General features: G+C 34.9%; 2 protein-coding genes across 2 annotated transcripts in view; both read right to left on the reverse strand.

Moving 5' to 3' along the window:
• The window catches only part of LOC137922057 (lysosome-associated membrane glycoprotein 1-like), a 29,581-nt gene extending 24,699 nt beyond the window's left edge, over positions 1-4,882 (reverse strand). Inside the window, exons 1-2 of the mRNA XM_068764908.1 lie at positions 4,709-4,882; positions 4,114-4,527 (exon numbers count right to left, since the gene is read on the reverse strand). Coding sequence (XP_068621009.1) covers positions 4,114-4,527; positions 4,709-4,766 — 472 coding nt within the window. The 5' untranslated portion in view covers positions 4,767-4,882. The remainder of the gene's footprint in view (positions 1-4,113; positions 4,528-4,708) is intronic.
• Positions 4,883-6,565: 1,683 nt separating this feature from the next.
• Positions 6,566-18,104, reverse strand: LOC137922505 (sodium/potassium-transporting ATPase subunit beta-2-like). Its single transcript, XM_068765538.1, has 7 exons — positions 18,041-18,104; positions 14,154-14,204; positions 12,118-12,237; positions 9,952-10,130; positions 9,447-9,533; positions 8,005-8,233; positions 6,566-6,669 (listed from the first exon to the last, which is right to left on the reverse strand). The coding sequence occupies exons 1-7, from the start codon at positions 18,102-18,104 to the stop codon at positions 6,566-6,568; spliced, it is 834 nt and encodes a 277-aa protein (XP_068621639.1).
• Positions 18,105-18,586: the final 482 nt, after the last annotated feature.

Consider the following 18,586-nt stretch of genomic DNA (forward strand, 5'->3'; position numbering starts at 1 on the left):
TTCGTCTATTATAGAATTAAACATGTTAAATTTATTATTATATCACTCTCTTGAACATATGTCAAATGTGGCTGAATGTCATGTTACCTTTGTTTCATTTTTTTTTGGCGCTCAATTATGACAGATGTCAACATGATGAATATGCATTTTGTTTGTAAAAGACTTTTTAATTAATAAACTATTGATTAGTCGCCTATTGTTTTAATACTGCCATGCCACAGAGTATATATAATTACATGTACAGGCTTGGTTTCAGAGGAAGTTGATGCTAGTAGCCCGGGAGCTTTTACAGTTTCATCCGAGCTGAGTTGACTGAGCAGAAGGGTCTGTGAACTTAAAAATAGAACAGAAGCTGGACAGACGCGTTCCAGTTGTACGAAAACGTTCCTCTGTAGTAAACCACTCTACCCGAGTAGTGTTGATGTTGTGTGTATGCTTGGGACGGCAGCGTGGACCACAGGCGAGATGAGAATGGATCCGGATCCAACCTTAGTTCGCACACGCTGTTCACGGCCACCCTCTAAGACCGGGTGTTATGGTGTGGTGAGTAGTGTGTTGTTCTATTGTGAATGACGCGATGTCCTGTGCGGAGTGTCGTGGTTGAAGTGGTCGCTGGTGCTGTGTGGTTAGCGCGAGGGAGCCCTGTGCGTGCAGGAGTACATCTTTGAGACGTCTCTTGGCCTTTGCTGAGGTTCAGGGGGAGCAGCGACAGCACTCGCTATAAGAGGGTTTGGGTGAGAAAAGGCCGACTCAAAACAAGTCTCTGAGCAAGTCTTAAAGAATCCTTGGACCGTTGGGAGTTCGAGGTCGATATGAAACATATACAAGGCGTATTTAAAATTTAAAGTGTATATTAAAGATTTTCCATTATAATAATTTCTGAAGTGCCAAATCAAATGCCGTTTATCGCTCCTTGTCATGTTTAGATTGCTTAATAAAAACATTGTCATAAGAAAAAAAAATTTTTTGCTGAATCATTCAGAGTTTGCATGTAAGCAAATTTGTCCAATTGCCTTTGTCTGTTGGTCGAATTCATTACAATGTATTATTATATACAAAGTCAAAGAAACGACAGATGTCGAATTTAAATCTAAATAAATTTTAATCTCACATTCTGCTGACCCTCTTTGCAAATGTGACCCTTTTTGTATAAATATATCAATGTCAGACAGTTATAAAGATGCGTTCACATGCGTCCACATTTTTTTTAATGTGTGCACATAACAATAAAAATATTTATTTTAACCCGCAATATTCCAGAATTATTTTATTTAATTTTAAAGATGAAATAGCATCATTTGAACTGTAAAAGGCTTTGAAAATTATGCCTACCGCCAACATGCATAAAGATATATTCACATGTGATTACTTTGTTCGTTGTTTTCTGGGCCAATAAAAAATTTCCTAGCTGCCAGATAATAAAGCGCACCCATGATTTTAGTTCGGAAAAACAAAACGCCAAAATACAGATTAAATAGGAGTGAAATAGAAATCATAGTTACAAGGTAAAATAGAACAAAGAATATGAGCACTAAATGTGAAACGAGTGGCAGTGGGCGGAATGGGCGCAGCGGGGAGGTTCTCGTGTGGTGAGCACAAGCCGGTAGACGCAGCGTGGGTAGACCCCCCCCCCCCCACCAGGTGGACACATGACACAATTGAAGTCGGGTTCAGTCTCTGGATGCAGCAACTCAAGACATGGTCATCATGGCGATCTTTGAGGCCTATGCCATATGGTGGGCAACTATGTCCAGAGATGGACGTCTTATGGCTGAAATGATGGCTAAGATGCAAAAAAACTGATACATGTAAACATCTCTATCAGTCTCTAGTTAATGTGAAAACATACTTTTACTGGTATTATTTCTATACAGCAAATACAGTACAGATCTTATTTACTTATATTCTTTATTACTCAGTTATATATTGAATAATCTTAGCAAGAAGCTAATTAAAGAGCTACAATCTCATCACCATATCAGCTGACAGACACCTTCTGCAATGGCATGAGTTACCTCAAGTTTTCTCTATTAAAAATGCGACCCAATTCCTATATTCGCTGCTAAAAATCTCTTTATTCACAGATCTTATAAATACATATATAATAATAAGAGGATTCCAATAGGCATCCAAGACAATATCCTTTGTAAATGATGTTAAATGGACTTATTGAAGAAGAGACTAACAAGCGCTGGAAATGTGACATTTAATTTGAAAAATCTTAGCAAAGGTTTAAATATGGCAAATGAGCTTTGGAATTTATTTATGAACATTGACCCGTCTATAGAACAAAGTCTTATTTTTAAGAGGCAAATTGCTTATTCGACTACTGCGTAATAACTGCTTTGCATGAGAAAAACCGTAATTAAATTGATTTTTATACATTTGTTTTTTTTTTTATTCTGTTATTGAACATATCCTCTTTAATCACATATAACCACTGTAACCATTCTATATTCAAGGTTTCACTATTTGTGGCATTTTTATGGAACATATACCTTGCGAATAATGAGGCTTTACTGTATATAAAAAAACATTTCTGTATAATAATTTCACACCATTCACTAATATAATACCTAGACTACATTTCAATTTACAATTGTTACAGTCTGAAAAATAAACCCAAGGTTAGAGTTTGTATAGCTAACTCAATGCCGTATTATTCACTTTGCGTTGCATTGCGAAATGCAATTCAGTTTTTATAGTGGGACATGAACAGAACCTCTAGTTTTAACCTGTTATTGTCAGACATTTTCAAATAATTATACAGGGTGATTAGTTATATATGTAAATACTCTGAAGTGATTAATCAGTATAAAAAAATCATTTTAAAATCTTTGCATTCATAAATTAAAAATGTTTTAAATTATCAAATTACCACAGATTATAAATAATTATAGCTAAATACACTTTGTACTACCGGAAATTATTAGCCTGTCATTCCAAAAGGAAGAACAAATTAATGTTAATGTATTTATCAGTGATTACTTTATATAGGTGATAGTAAATTGTAAAAGCGAAAGTCTTCACACCTATCAATCATATTGAAAATTCTCAAAAATATATTTCTTATTATCTTAACTTACAACATTGATAAAACTTTAAAATACAGGATACTTCCTTTGGTAAGCAGCTTCAGGTCAAAACTTTAATATTATGTAAATTTTAAATATATATTTATATATGCAATACCTGGCGATAAATATTGTACATCAACTTTTGGAAAGAGACAATCGACTGATTTCAGCGTCATAGAGCATTATCTCTGTTGCACAACTGACTAAACGCCACAGGTAGTGTGGGATAGGTAGTGGTGTGTAGACATAATGGTCTACGAAGCTGAAGCAACGACTGTCTCTTTCCAAAGGTTAATGTGCAATATATATCACCAGGTACTGTGGGAGTCTATCAAATATTTAATGTGAAAAGGCTACAATCTATATTGTCCATCACAGCCAAGTTCGGAATATTTATTATATTGAGAAGAACAAGGTGATAAACTTATACTTGGTGTATAAAAATGATACTAATCCCAAACATGTTTAAACTTTTTTTATCACGGCAACCCTTTTTGGAAACCTCTCATTCTCACATCATGTTAGGTAAAGTATTTTTGTTAAATGTACATATAACTGCGGTGTCCAAATGGCGAAAATTGTGTTTCAATCTAGTTTTATCCATTTAAATTTATAAAATCAAAAAGGTTGTAATTCAAACCATATAGATCGGCATTTTCCAATGTGGTGCCCACAACTCACAGAGGGAAATTTGATTCTGACATAAATCTCACCCTTTCACTTTAATATAAAAATTATATATCTTACACAAGGGTGCATAAAAATTTTAGAAAGGCTTAGATGGAGCATGGCTCAACAAAGGTTGGGAAACACTGATGTAGACCATTTGGCTACAGTATGTCATTCCATTCATAAAAAATAATTCTTCTAGCTGCAGTAAATTTGTAAATTTTCTATCAAAGCAATTTTGGTCGTTGTAATCAATAATATTTGTAAATGCTCATCTAATCCAATTTGACCTTAATATATATTACCATTACATAGTTTATTGTTATTATATAAACAATGAAAATAAAAAAAATAGTATTTTACTTACAGTTATTGATGTTGTAGGTGATGTTTAGCTGAGCTGCAAACTGCACCAGGATGCAAGTGTTGTTTTCAGCATCTTTGTAGTACCATGTTCCCTGCGTGGGCGCGGGGAGGGGACCAGGCGCAGGCGTTGGCTTCGGTTCTGGAGTAGGAGTCACAGTAGTAGTTGGAGCCTCCGTGGTGGTTGTCGGAGCAGGAGTAGTCTTGGCTGTGGTAGGTGCAGACGTAGGCGCTGGTGTCGGAGCTGGAGTTGCCTCCGGCTTACCCGAGGGAACGATCGCCTCGGACGATGGTCCCAAAACGTCCAAAGATGCGGCTTCTGATGAGCTCTTTGGGTATACGACACTGGAAGGATTATTCTCTGATGTCGTTGCTAAATTGATCACAATCGGCTCTTTTGTCGTTATGTCTCCTTGACCTGCAGCAAAAATGGGTAAAATTGATATAATTGGAACACAAAAGTGCGGACAGGTCGAAACGTGACATGTAATAACTAACGCGCAAACAAATCTCAATCTTGTTCGTCAACGCAAAAACATCACGGACTACGTAACGCGATAAAAGTAACAAAGAAGTACCTCAGCACTCGACTAACTCACCTTTTACAATAAAACTGCATAATAAAGCTATGAACACTAAAAACCTATGGTAACCCATCTCGAAGGCACTTTTCAAGGATAAAACGTAAGGCTGAGAATATTCAAGAACAATTTCACAAAGAATAGCAACCACAGATTTTAATGCAACCCGTTGCTTTCGGCAGAATGAGAAATGTCAATCTAGTTCATGTCTCGACAGCTGACCGGTGTTGCAAGCGTTTGAAAACGAAATTCTACTATCTACGCCCTAATTTTCCGAGGTAAAACTTAAGTACCATTTTCAAATTATAATAAAAACTTCTTGACCGTATAATAATACACTAGATGCATAACTACAAATTATAATGCATTCATAAAAGTTACTAAAGAGTATTTGCAAAAGAAGAATAAAGATTAGAAAGGTTGTTTCGATTTTTTAGTAAATAAAAAAATATTAAATTTTGAAATATTTATCATTTTATAATAAACACAAGTAGTGTTAGTTTGTTTTAAAAAGTCGATAACTTAAAACTCTCTGTGCAATATTATTTCATTATGTAATTCGAACTGTAGTACCAAAAATTAAAATTTTAAGTTGTTTATCATTTAGAGAAGTTATGTGCGAGTGTTAAACAGCAGCCATTTACGGTGGTTTTTTAGTAAGCAAAACTATTTTTACCAATAAGGAAGTTATAAAAATACAGTGAGACAGCAACACCTGAAGGAAGGCAATTGAAAATGTTTTCAAACTCTTTTTTAACAATAGCAACATTGACTCTGCTGAGAAAAAAAATACTTGTTAACCTTGAAAAGTACAAAAAGAAATGTTTCGTGTATAATCTTACTGCTTGCATGTTATAAAATTAGCTCTAAATTATTTATTACCATACTTAAAATTATAACATGCTACTGTTAAAGAGGCAACTGAATAAAACACGATATTTATTTTATAATAATTTATTATTGTATTTCACACGAACATTGAAATAAATTTTGGATTAAATTTAACACTTACATATTATGTCAAGTAACAATAATTGGTAAAGTTGTTATAAAATTTGCATAAATATAACCATTCCAGAAATATTAGAAAATACCAAAAAATATTAAGCTTGTACAAATGAATTGATTTTAATTGTTTGCAAAATTGTGTTTATATTGTATATAATATCGTTTTAACATTTTCAACCAAAATTACAAGAATTATTCAACATTAATTTTAATTGCTTAATATTTACTCACAAGGACATATACACACATATTGACAAAAAATACAGAAAATCTTATTTAAAGTGTAGAGTACTTTTATAATTTATGAAAAAAATTACAATTGAATGTAAAAATTAAAGCAATTTTATTGACCAAGTTATTTTATTATCTTATTTATTTCCTAAAACTACTAGCAAAGTAAATAAATTAGATAGCTCTAGATGTTTTAAGAATTATTTAAAACTGGCCTGCTTTTTAAATACTTATACATTCATTTATTTCTAAAAAAACTAGCTTAAATGCAAAGACAATGGTATGAATACTCGCAGCGTCCTAATTCAAATCGTTCTAAATTTAAATTCGAACGCGCTAGAATTATTTTAAAACAAATATTGTGGCTATAGTTGCCAGTTATATATAAGCGTTCTTACATGAACGCTACATTTAAATCGATTAAAAACAAAACTAGGTAGTTAAGATTAAACGTCATTAGCTCATTTACAGTTACTAAAAAAGAAAAAAAACAGAATACCACATAACAATGAACTTTTGTTTTTTTTAATTAAATATGTGTCAGTGACAATCAAAAAGGTTACATAACGATTTTATGACTAGATTATTTTTTATTGCAGCCAAAAGCAAGGTAAGAAGCTAAATATTCAGACATCTTTATTCGACGTAAATCTCGAAACGTGCCCGACCTACACGGCTAGAGCGATCGTATATTATATCTCGGGTCCAAATTCGACATTCCACGTTGATCAGCACACCACCTGATAAACAGACAAACAAATTGTATCCGATTCAATCGTGTTGGGTTGTGTTTTTTTTTTATATCTATATCTTTTTAATGTACACAGAGGCGGCTTAACCTATAGTGCAGGGAGTGGTGCCGTGGTGCTCCCTGAAACAGCTAAGAGCATCGTCTTGGAATCTATCGCGGTTCGCCATTTAGTTTCGCAACGGAGATGTGCTACAGGCATCAAAACAATGAGTGTTATTCTGTCGTCATAAGAAGAAAGGCCGTTACTAATACCATACTATAAGCTATACCTACTTATAAAATAGCTTGTTGGAATATGAAAACACTTTCTTGTTACGACGGCAAAGTTAATAGTTATAGCTGCTTGGGGTCAGGCTTTTGGGGTGCCAGGGTTTCATTGCACACGGGCGCTACATAAGCTAGAACCGCCCCTGCAGCTTCATCAGATATGAGTTCACGGAGCGGAAGGGACCTTGAACTTTGTCAAATTTTATTTGCCCTGTATTAATACCAAAGTTTAAAGCAACATTAACCAATCCTAGAACTTACTTTATTTACACAACCAATCAAAATCTCTAATTTACAACCAATCACAAGTGGTTTCAGTGTGAGAGTGACGGAAGATGTGACAGAGAAAGATATATATATAAAACGGTATGTGTAAAAACGCGCGGGCAATAATCTATTGTAATCGGTTGTTACAAATATTCATATAATAAAAAGAATATTAAATGTTATGTCTCTTTTTCTTCTTCTCTCTTTATTTTTCATTTTTTTGTTACTCAAACAGTTCAACTGAAACTGTTTGAACGTTTATATGCTTTTTTAATCGGCGATTGTGTTTTTTGTTCTCTTTGAGGGTACACGCAGAAATAACATTCCAGTGTATGACAGCTGACGTAAAGTTAATTTTCTGGTATATCTCAAACGTAAGTCATCTTTGATACATGCAGGCATGGTATATTCAAATATGTACCTGATTAAGATACTGGCCGGTGGAAAATTATTCGATACACAAATTTGAATTTTAGATAGAACGTCTATAACGTACGAGTGTTGCCAGTGAACTTTCAAAAGTAGAAAAAAGTATGAGAGCTGTAATACATTTTGCCAAATAGACTATTCAATTGTACACCATTGACAGATCATTTTGAATTTATGATCTGTGGTCTCTACCGCAGAATCTTAAGTTCGAGGTGGTAACCTGTTTTGCGCCCACATGGTAAACAGACACAGAGTGTAGGCCGTGTCCAAGCAGTGCTATTGGAAATCCAGCTTTTTTGGATAAACAGTAGACAAGGTCATTTTCATGCGTTATATAACCAGGTCATATTAAAGCCATTACGTCGTGGATTCTCGAAGAGCAGAGCCACTAGAGGTCCAGGTAGAGGATCAGGCTGAGAGCGTGCAGCCCGAGGAATGCGGTCCGCGGTGTGCAGCCGGCTCGTAGGGAATCCAGGGGGAAGTCCCGCAGGGATGTACTGCAGGGGACCCACGTTCTCCTGGTCCGAGCTGAATTCCCCACCACAAGACACCCAGACGTAGTCACCGTAGACATGCGCTGGTCGTTCGATCTGAAAAAGTGCGACTGTTGAGTTTCTGTCAGGTTCTTCTCATCAGATCTATCTAAGCAATCGACGATTCAGAAGTACATATAAATGAAATAAATAAAGATCTTATGAATTTGAATTTCCAGCATGGTGGGACATTGTCAATTAGCAACAAGGACAGGAAGGAAGAGTTTCAAAATGTCTGAAAAGACAGCAACCCCCCCGGACGTGACCATGCGCATCAAGAGGTGGATGGTGGATGGTGGAGGTAAGATGATCAACTAGGCTTTTGGGAAAACATACAACGCTAATTGACATAACCTATATGTATATATATATATATATAAATGTTTGTATGTCCTTTATAGAATCGTAAACTATAAACTTGATCATGCGATGATCTTCAAGAAAGTTATAGCGCATGACCTCACGAAAGTTTCTAAGTTGGTATGACCAATTTTAGACAGATGGCGCCACTGTCATTTCATATATCGCCGAGACACGTGATGTCTTTCTTTTAAATTTATTTTTGCTAGTGTATCTTTATAAAAGCATTTTGTTTTCATCATCTTTTGTATTATTCACATATAACCTGCCTAAGTAATTTATATTCTTAATGTATAACTTGTACAAACTGTCCTAATTTAGTTAGTCGTTAAGATAGTATATGTTAGTTTAAATATAGTGTACAATTTCTTCAAACTTATATTAAAGAAGTTTGTTAATGTAATCACTGTAAAAAACTACTATACAATGTTACTCATATAGTTGCTGCTGTTCCGACAGAGCAGTAAAAGCCTTTACTGCTTTGTCGGAATTGTGTTAGCAGAATTGAACGAACCGCGAATTTATTTAAATTCACTGGTTTGATGTTCCAGTCGCACGCTAAAGACAGCATGAAGGTAATAAATATGATTGTGTGATTTGGGATGGCAGCGAAGACCGTCAAAGTTGAATATGGAATCCGGAATTTGTTTCGGACCACCTTCTCTGTACGCGGTCGCAAAGTCAGACAATAAATACTTACAGTACCCGGCGATAAATATTGGATGTCGACCTTTGGAAAGAGACAATCGGCTAACTTCGGCTTCCTAGAACGTTATCTCTGTCGCACGAATACCAACGACTGACAAAACGTCACATAGGTAGTGTAGTTTGCTATGAGCTATTCTTAAATCAGGACTTATTTTGAACCCTTCAATGGAAACAATATTTTTCTTTAATAAAACATGATTACCATTATCTGCTTGATATTGTTTGGCATCTCTGGAGGCGTGGGCAACGGCATGGAAGCATTGTATGGTTCAGGCACCCAATAGTGGATCTAGAATCAAAAACAGTTTTGTTTTTATTTACATTTAATCTGTACATTTAATGGAATCAGACGTTATTTTGCGGAAGTCAATGCTAAGTAAGAAAAGGACCAACATTTAGCCACTTCCGCACATACAGTTGTAGTCGTGCCACTAAACTCTGTGTTTGGCACTAATGGGTGTAACATAACTCCTAAAGATGCCCCGTGGAGGGGTGAAACACGTGTTGAGTGATTTAACGGTGGCATTTGTCTAATTCGCATTGTTTGCCGCATGCGAATTTGTCAGCGGGCTGGCGGACGGTGCACTTTGTTGCACGACTACCACTGCATGTGCGGAAGTGGCTAAATATTGGTCCTTTTCTTACTTAATCTGTACAGTACATTTATATATTTTATTTATAAATTAACATTTTCTGGCAATACTTACGTGTGACAGCCTCAAAAAGACGCAGGGTGTACCGTCTCTGTATCCGTAGAAGTTGTCCGCAACACACGGTGCCCAGGCGTTGAGAGCTCGCTCACAGTTGGGGTTGGGAACGCGATGTTCGTGTCGGACGACGGAACATGGCGCTCGAGGCGGCTCCTCCGGAACATTTGTCTCGTAGTCTTTTGAAATATATATATTCTTATACAGGATGATTAGTTATGTATAAAGGCATAAAAATTTTACACCTATTTCAAATTATCCTGATTAGTCTTAAATATGTTATTAAACGGTTTCATTTAGTTCGACCCGTACGGAATTTATTTATTAGGGTCAAAATTAGAAATTGAAATTTAAGCACCTTCCCGTTGTCAGATTGATCTGAAATTTGGTACACACATTTAATTTAGATGACAATACAATATAATAAAATCAATAACATTATAAATCTAAGATGGCCGCGGATACAAAATGGCGGATTACATATTTTTCCTTAACCCCCTCAATCTTGGTATCAAATGAAAGGGCTACACTAGTAAAACACGATGATTATGTCAAAATTTAAAATTCAAGATGGACGCCGTTCCAATATGGTGGACTAGGTACATATTTTTCTATAACCACCACAATATGGGTATCAAAAAACCGTTAAACTTAAAAGTTTTTTAAATGTATTTATATTAATATATTTTATCTATTGAAACACGATAGGCCAGTAACATCTGCCAGGACAAAGTGAACAGGGACAGGTAGTAAATAACAATTAACTTTTATTATGCGATAATTTTGAAAACTATTTTTCTTATTATCTTTACATTATTTATATAGGTTAATTGACATAAAATAAAACTATATTTTTACCCCTTTATTGTTTTATACCTATAACCGTTCCACACTACCTATGTGACATTTTGTCAGTCGTTGTATTTCGTGCGACAGAGATAACGCACTACGAAGCCGAAATTAGCCGATTGTCTCTTTCCAAATGTCGATGTGCAATATATATCGCCGGGTATTGAATATTTTCAATGTTAATTTGTAACTATATTTTGTAATAATCCTTTTAGGAGAAGTTAAAGTAAAAGATAATCTTTTCCATTACTATATCTGTGACGTCATAACATCAATGTTAATTTATATATTTTATTCACATCATCTAAATAGGATCAATGTACTCTCCGATAAAGTATGTTTCATATTATAGCCACACGATCCTAGCTCCCAGCTCACCGACATAAACAAACTGCGAAAACTCATCAAGACATCTTTCCATCTGTCACAACTACTAAGCGGGCACGGGTACTGCAAGCAGTACCTGCACCGTTTTAAAATAATCGATAATGAGACTTGCCCATGTGACGACTCCACAGTACAGACTTTTGATCACTTACTCAGACACTGCTCCCGATTCGCATCCAAAAGACGTAACCACGTGACCTTATATGAAAACCTTAATATACCTCCGTTCAACTTACCGGACCTTCTCAAGAAAAAATCTACAGCACAATCTTTTGATGAGTCAGCCCGGCACATTGTCCTAAATCTCAAGGCATTTAACGGTCTGTAGCGCTTGGGCAGCGACTTGAAATAAAATAATGTACCAACTAACATATATAATTGAGTATTCCAAATTGTATTGTTAATATATATTAATTTTAGCTGTATTTACCCATAAGAGAAAATTGTGTAAAAAATATTGTAAAAAATTATAAAACGCTCTTGTGTCTCATAGCTGGGAGAAGAAAGATCCGTATCAAAAAGCGGCAACCGTCTCCCAACTGTCTGTGTTTAGTTAAAGTGAAAAATAAATATTTAATGGAATCAGGCGTTACCTTGCAGAAGTCCATCCTAAGTAAGAAAAGGACCAACATTTTGCCACTTCCGCTTATGTTACACCGATTAGTGCCAAACACAGAGTCTGGTGTAACAAAACACCTGAAGATCCCCCTTGGAGGGGTTAAACACGTGTTGAGTAATTTGGCGGTGGTGGTTGTGTGATTCGCACTGTTTGCCGCATACGCATTTATGGCGGGCGGTGTTCTTTGTTGCACAACTACCACTGCATGTGCGGAAGTGGCTAAATATTAGTCCTTTTCTCACTCAAAATAAATATTGTAAAAAAACACTAGCGATACAAATTAGAATTAATAAAATAAAATCCTAGCTCACCTCGGAGAAACTCAGTGATACGGTTGTACCAGGGATGCCAGCTGCCAGGATCGTTGACCCTGAACTGAATTAAAGGCTGCTCCCGATTGTACTCGTCAGAACGCGGCCACACCTCAAGCTCTGGAAGTTCAAACAGTTCATTATATCTGTAAATAGACGTCAACTGGGGCGTAGACCATATTATATTTTCATCAATGTATATTTCCCTTTAAATAAATAAATACAATATTTTGCATATTCAAAAATGGTTGTCCACATTAATATATTTTTATATGGTAAATATATTGGCACAGATAATATAAAGTATCTAATCAAACGAGTATCTATACTAAAAGAAAATGAAAGTAAGTCACGACATTTACCCGGAGTAGGTCAGCTGAACGACCATTGCCCCTATATCGTAGATTGCTAGTTTCTAATTCCAATGATCTATAGGTATAGCAAATTCAAATTCAAAATATTCTTATCGAAGTATAACATTTACATGTACTTTTGAATCAACGATTATTTTAACACTGTACTAAGGCTACCACCGGCTAGGAATGATCTGTTGAGAAGAGACGAAAATTCAACAGTTGATGATGAAATGAAATTTAACAATTTTTCATATTTACATTATTACATCAATAAATATAAGTATGATGATAAATAAAATTTCAAAGATTTCGATCAATAAAAATGTCTTGAATGCTATAATAAGATCTATTTAACAATATACTTTTAACTTTAAATTTAAAAATAAAAAAACTTGTTGTTTGTTAACTTTTTTAAACAGTTATATAATTATTTTAAGGCTGTTGAAGAAGGCTTTTTCAATAGCTTTTGCAATAAGACCTTTTAGAAGCCGCATCAAGCATCTATCGATGATATGTTTAATTAGAAATCAACTAATAAATAGAGAAAATTTTATAAACTATTGTATCACACATTTAAGTTATTTTATTGATTATAAATATCATTAAATACTTTAACTATGTATATGACAATATGTATTTATATGATTTTAGGTGATTTAAATTCTTTAAAGGCGAAGAATTTGATCTATATCTCGTCTGATGCTAAGCGATGACAAGGTGTACGATGTTACAAGCTTTAATAGAAGAAACATATTTACTCTTGTCTTAAAAACTCCTGAGTTATAATCTTCTGGCCAATAACGTGGCCCTGAAGTGCAAAAGAAGACCAGACTACGAGGAATGCTCCATCTCATTCGTCAAGCGACAGCTTAGACTGTGAACGCTTGATGAATGGAATAGAAGATATATGGAAGGAACGACAGCGTCGACAACGCGGAAATATTGTCCCGTACGCCATCTCAGCATACCCCGTACTCCCCAGTGTTGAGGTGGACGCGGTCTTGGTCCAGATCTTCACGGGGTACAGGGGGTTCTCCGAGTACCTTCACCGGTTTAAACTCAAGGAGGACCCCTCGTGCTTCTGTTAACTGGGCGTGGACCAGACCGTGGTCCACCTGGTTCAGAGGACCCTGGGTCGACTCCAAACGCCAGTTAGGCATGAAGGTAGACAAAGAAACAATGGCTTTACTAAAGAGACGAAGATACGTGACCTACATTCCTATAACTGTGTAGAAAAATTGTAAAACTAAGGAATAAGGTGACGGAAGAAAGGAATCGAAAAATAGGGAAGTAGAATGAAAGGGAAAGACAGAAGAAATGTGGAAAGTAAGAAAAAGAATGAAAGAATTTAAGATGAATGGATGTAGAGTGCGGAAATAAAATGAGATGTGAAAATATTATTGAACGAATAGAAATGACCCTGTCCTTATACAAGATAGGAGAACTAAAAGAACCTAATAAAGGGAGCCATAAAAAAGAAAGTTATAATTATCTTGAAACAATGACGTCGGTACGTTGTTCCTCTCTTTGTTTGCAATATAAAAGCAGCAGCGAAACTTTCCACGCGTCTTGTCCAATGGAAGAAAGATGGTGGAATTATTCGGTCTTTACGTCAACCTTCGTAATCGGTGGATTAAAACTTACTACATAAAACATATTAAAACTATGTTCATAACTTACCAACATATCTATACGGAAGAAGTAAACCGAGCAACAATCCAATTACCGCACCTGGAAAAATTAATTCATTATTATACATGTATATATTGTTACGTACTGTGGGTTTTGACTCTAAATGAAACACCACTGTTTCACATGGAGTCTTTTATTCACAAATCATATGGTCACCCTACTTTAACACAAAGTATACTTTCGCTTAGTCCAAACTACGCTTCCAAATCGCTCAAGAAATCACTGTACAAATAATTTGCCAAATAGTCACTTTTGTATCACTAATCGTAGATCTCAATCTTATAACTCGAAAAACAACACTGAACTGTCGACATTGGGAGTATACTTATACTACGGATACAGTTCTAGTAAGTTCGAGATAGTACTCGGTTAGAATTTCCGAGAGCTGTACACAAAAATTTGAAAATAACTTCAAGGTCACGCGTGTTCTTGATCCTAGGATTTAGTGTTTATTGTTTAGAGGGTTCTGTAACTCGTGCTTTGTAACAATATTATTATATATATTACTAGCTGATCCCGCAAACGTTTTGCCGTGTATGTTATTTCTAGGAAACATTAAAAAACAAATAAAAAATCAGGATTGATCGTAGAGGGATGAAAATTTAGGGTTGTATGTATTTTTGTATGCTGTATCATAAAAAAAATATCTAAAAAATAAAAAAAATATTAGGGGGTGAACCACCCTTAATATTTAGGGGGATAAAAAATAGATGTTGTCCGATTCTCCGCCCTGGCCGATATGCGCGCTAGGATTCACGAAATTCGGTCGAGCCGTTTCGGAGGAGTTCAATCACGCACACCGTGACACGAGAATTTTATAAATCAGATTATTATTAAGAAAAAGGAATTATTTAAAAAAAAACATACAAAAGTATGTCTATAAATGAAATAAAGAGGAAAATAGAGGATATATAAAACCTTTGTGTTCAATGTGTTTTAATAGGTGCATTGCACTATCTAGAAGCGGCGGTACATTTACCCCGGCAGACTTAACAATCCAATAAAAAGGTTTACTGTAATACTTTTTACGTGTTTATACGGATTAGTTCTACAACAGTGTTTCCCAACGTGGGCCCACGCCCCGCAATTTGATTTTTTAAAGTGGGAAATTTTAAAATGGACTGACAAGAGTTTCTATTTCGCTGCAGATCAAAATGCAAGATTCACGTGCCAAATTGAACGTTGAAAGTAAATTATTAAATAATCACTTGGTATAATTTAACTTGATTGCATGAGTTTATGTGAAAAACGAAATCAAATATCTAAATTCAATCAAATATGTAATAAAACTATTGCTATAGTTTCCATTATTACCCAAATTTTGATGTAGTGCTGTTGAATTGGGATCCAGGGTATCATGAACACCAGTCTGGCTGCGTCCAGCGATTTATCTATGTCATCAGTCTACCTAGTGAGGATCCACCCACGCCGTCTCCGCTTATGATCACCACTCTGAAGCCTCTCGGTCGGTACAGACCGTGATTCACCTTGTGGCCCAGTGTCCCACATTCGGGGAACTCCGGTTCGACCTCGAGTGCCGGTCTGGTGTGAAAATCAGGGAGGAATCAATAGCCTCCCTGATAAGAGAAGAAAAAACCAAATAAGAGTTCCTCCTACTCTATAGAAAAATAATAAGTATAGTTATAGATAGAAATAAAAGGTAGTAAGTAAAAAAAATGTAAACAACAAAAAAAAATGTTAAACCAAGTGATATTGTAATCTAATATAATATTCTCGTGTCACGGTGTTCAAACTAGAACTCCTCCGAAACGGCTTGACCGATTTTTACCAAATTTTACATGCGTATTCAGTATGTCTGAGAATCGGCTACTATCTATTTTCCATACCCCTAAGTGATAAGGGTGGACCACCCCTAAATTTTTTTTGGTTTTTATTTTATTATGATACAGCATACAAAAATACATACAAACCTAAATTTTCACCCCTCTACGATCAACCCTTATCTTACATTTATTAATTAAAAACTTTAATTTTTTTTTGCAATACAACGTTTGCGGGATCAGCTAGTAATCTTATATAGAAATGAAATAATAAAAATGTAAAAGAGTAATGAGGGATGTATGAAAGGCGTTACAGATCGAAAGGGAAAGACAGAAGAATTGTGACAAGAATGAAAAGAACGAAAGATACGATGTATGAAAGACGATAATGAAAATAAAAAAAATATGTGAAAAATTAAATAATGTTGAATAGTCCCTGTCCCACACCTCGGTTCATTTCTGATTTAATCTAGCAGAGAAACTCCGAACATAACCCTCTGAGTGACCTTGAGCCTTTTTAAAAGGTCTATCACCGGAAACACATCCTCGGTGTAAGACCGAGTAGTCTTCAGGCACTAAAGTCTTCAATGTACTAAATGAAAAAACTTATTACAATTTTTTAATATTAACTTAAATCGTCGTTCTAGACCAGTGATTCCCAAAGTGGTCTATATCGACCCCTAGGGGTCTATGACAACCTGCAAAGGGGTCTACCTACGTCAGCGAAAAAAAATTTGGGGGTCCGTGAAATGAGAATGGGGGTCCACAGACTGGAAATCATTAGCCGAGGAGATTTAAGAATAACCCTTACAAAATTGACGCCAAATATTGATAATTTATTATTAAAGCATCAGGTTCATCCTTATCGTTAAAAATATTGACTTATTGCTTATGTTATTTTATTTATAGTTTATTTATGTTTTAATTTAAATTCAATTAATAAATGTATAAATTAACAAGTGTTTTTACTTTAAATTTTTAACACTAAACTTCACTACAGCTAGAAATTTACAGGAAATCAATATCAGGTAAGTAGGGGGTCTACCCAACACGGAAAAACATGGCAATGGGTCTACGACACAAAAAAGTTTGGGGAACTCTGTTCTAGACCATAGACGTCCATTACAAGCACAAACCTCCTTCAAAGATATTCATGGAGGGATATACCATAATCGCCACGCTATTATGGCACACAGAGGACGCTACTGTCAATCCTATGGAAATTTATTTGTGAGCTGTTGTAATCCTATATAATTAATGCATATAGTGTGAATTATATGAAATTGTATCCTAGATATAAAACCTGTGTCGTTATTTAATAAATAAAGCATTGAATCTAAAATACGCTTTATTTATTTGGCATTTTTATTATTATTGGCTGGTAAATAATTTATGTTGTTACAACATAAGCCAATTAGTAAAATAAAAATACGACATGCGCGTACCTTCACCTGAAATTCATGCAATCAATCTATTTTTACTTACCATATTACGATATAGTTTGGACGATATTTAAAATTTAATTTTGGATATAAATGAACGTGTTATTAATAGAGTCTAGTGTTGAACGCTGTTTTAACATACATATAGTTAATAGCATAGTATGACGTCACAAATATGACTGGGTAAACACCATCCATGCAATAAATTAGAGATATCTAGACTTTTATATATTCCTGGTTCCTTTGGACCTCTGAATTCCATGCTACTGTAGAATACGTTTTTACAAATAAAAAAACAGTCGCTTAATTGTTCAAAATATTCTGCCTACATCGATAGGTGAAGCAAATCCATCATTTAGATTCTTCACTATCAAAAGGTGATAAATTTTTGAGGACAGCTTATAAATCACGTCGGGTCTACCGTATGGATACATAGCACCAAGATTGAACATGAAATTGCTTTCTAAGACAAACATTGACAGTATATTTATTATATATCTACGCAAATATATTTTTAATATTAAAAGCAAATGGTACAGATAAAAAATAATGGCCAATAACTGTCAATAAATTTCATTAATTAAAAAAAAATCACACAGCACAAACATGATTTGTAATGAAAGTATTAAAAATAAATCTTTAAAAATCTTACCAATCACCAATAGAACCACTAAGACGATCACAATAATTTTTATTGTCCTCTTCTCCAAACCCATTTTCGGCTATATTTCGGTTCAACCGCTTTCACAGTGGAGCTAGTGCCGCAAGGATGTCTCGGAAGCGACTGAACTGCGATTCGTATCTGCACGCATTCGGGAACAGGACGCCATAGGATATTCAGCAATGTTTGTTGTACATTGAAGGCTTTGTATAGGTACATTTTATATTCATCTATTGATTTCTTTCAATGTATAGTACAATATTTTTTAATAAATAATTCCTGAATAAAACTGAAAAAGTCGAGAAAAGTTTCGTCCAGGAAAAATTATGAATATATATATAACATATATACACATATATATAATATATAATTTTAGAAAGGCTTAAAAGGTGCATCACACAAAGAACATAACGAAACAGTGCAGTAGATAAAAGAGTAACTAATTTTACAAATCCTATGGAAAGGTTTATGTAAATATATATATGTATATATATACGAAGCCGAAATTAGCCAATTGTCTCTTTCTCTTGTCGATGT

The sequence above is a fragment of the Battus philenor genome, unplaced genomic scaffold (assembly GCF_028537555.1).
Source record: "Battus philenor isolate CCGP_79_NKW_IND1 unplaced genomic scaffold, ilBatPhil1.0.hap1 SCAF_2, whole genome shotgun sequence".
Lineage (NCBI taxonomy): Eukaryota > Metazoa > Arthropoda > Insecta > Lepidoptera > Papilionidae > Battus > Battus philenor.

Excerpts from the sequence above, each read along its gene's own strand:
- LOC137922505 (XM_068765538.1), bottom strand. The coding sequence starts at position 18,104 with ATGGGTTTGGAGAAGAGGACAATAAAAATTATTGTGATCGTCTTAGTG. Across the intron at positions 8,234-9,446 it reads ACAATATCAAGCAGATAATG|ATCGAACGACCAGCGCATGT; the intron begins GTAATCATGTTT and ends GCACTTTTTCAG. Across the intron at positions 6,670-8,004 it reads GCTCTTCGAGAATCCACGAC|GTGGTGTGCTGATCAACGTG; the intron begins GTAATGGCTTTA and ends TCTGTTTATCAG.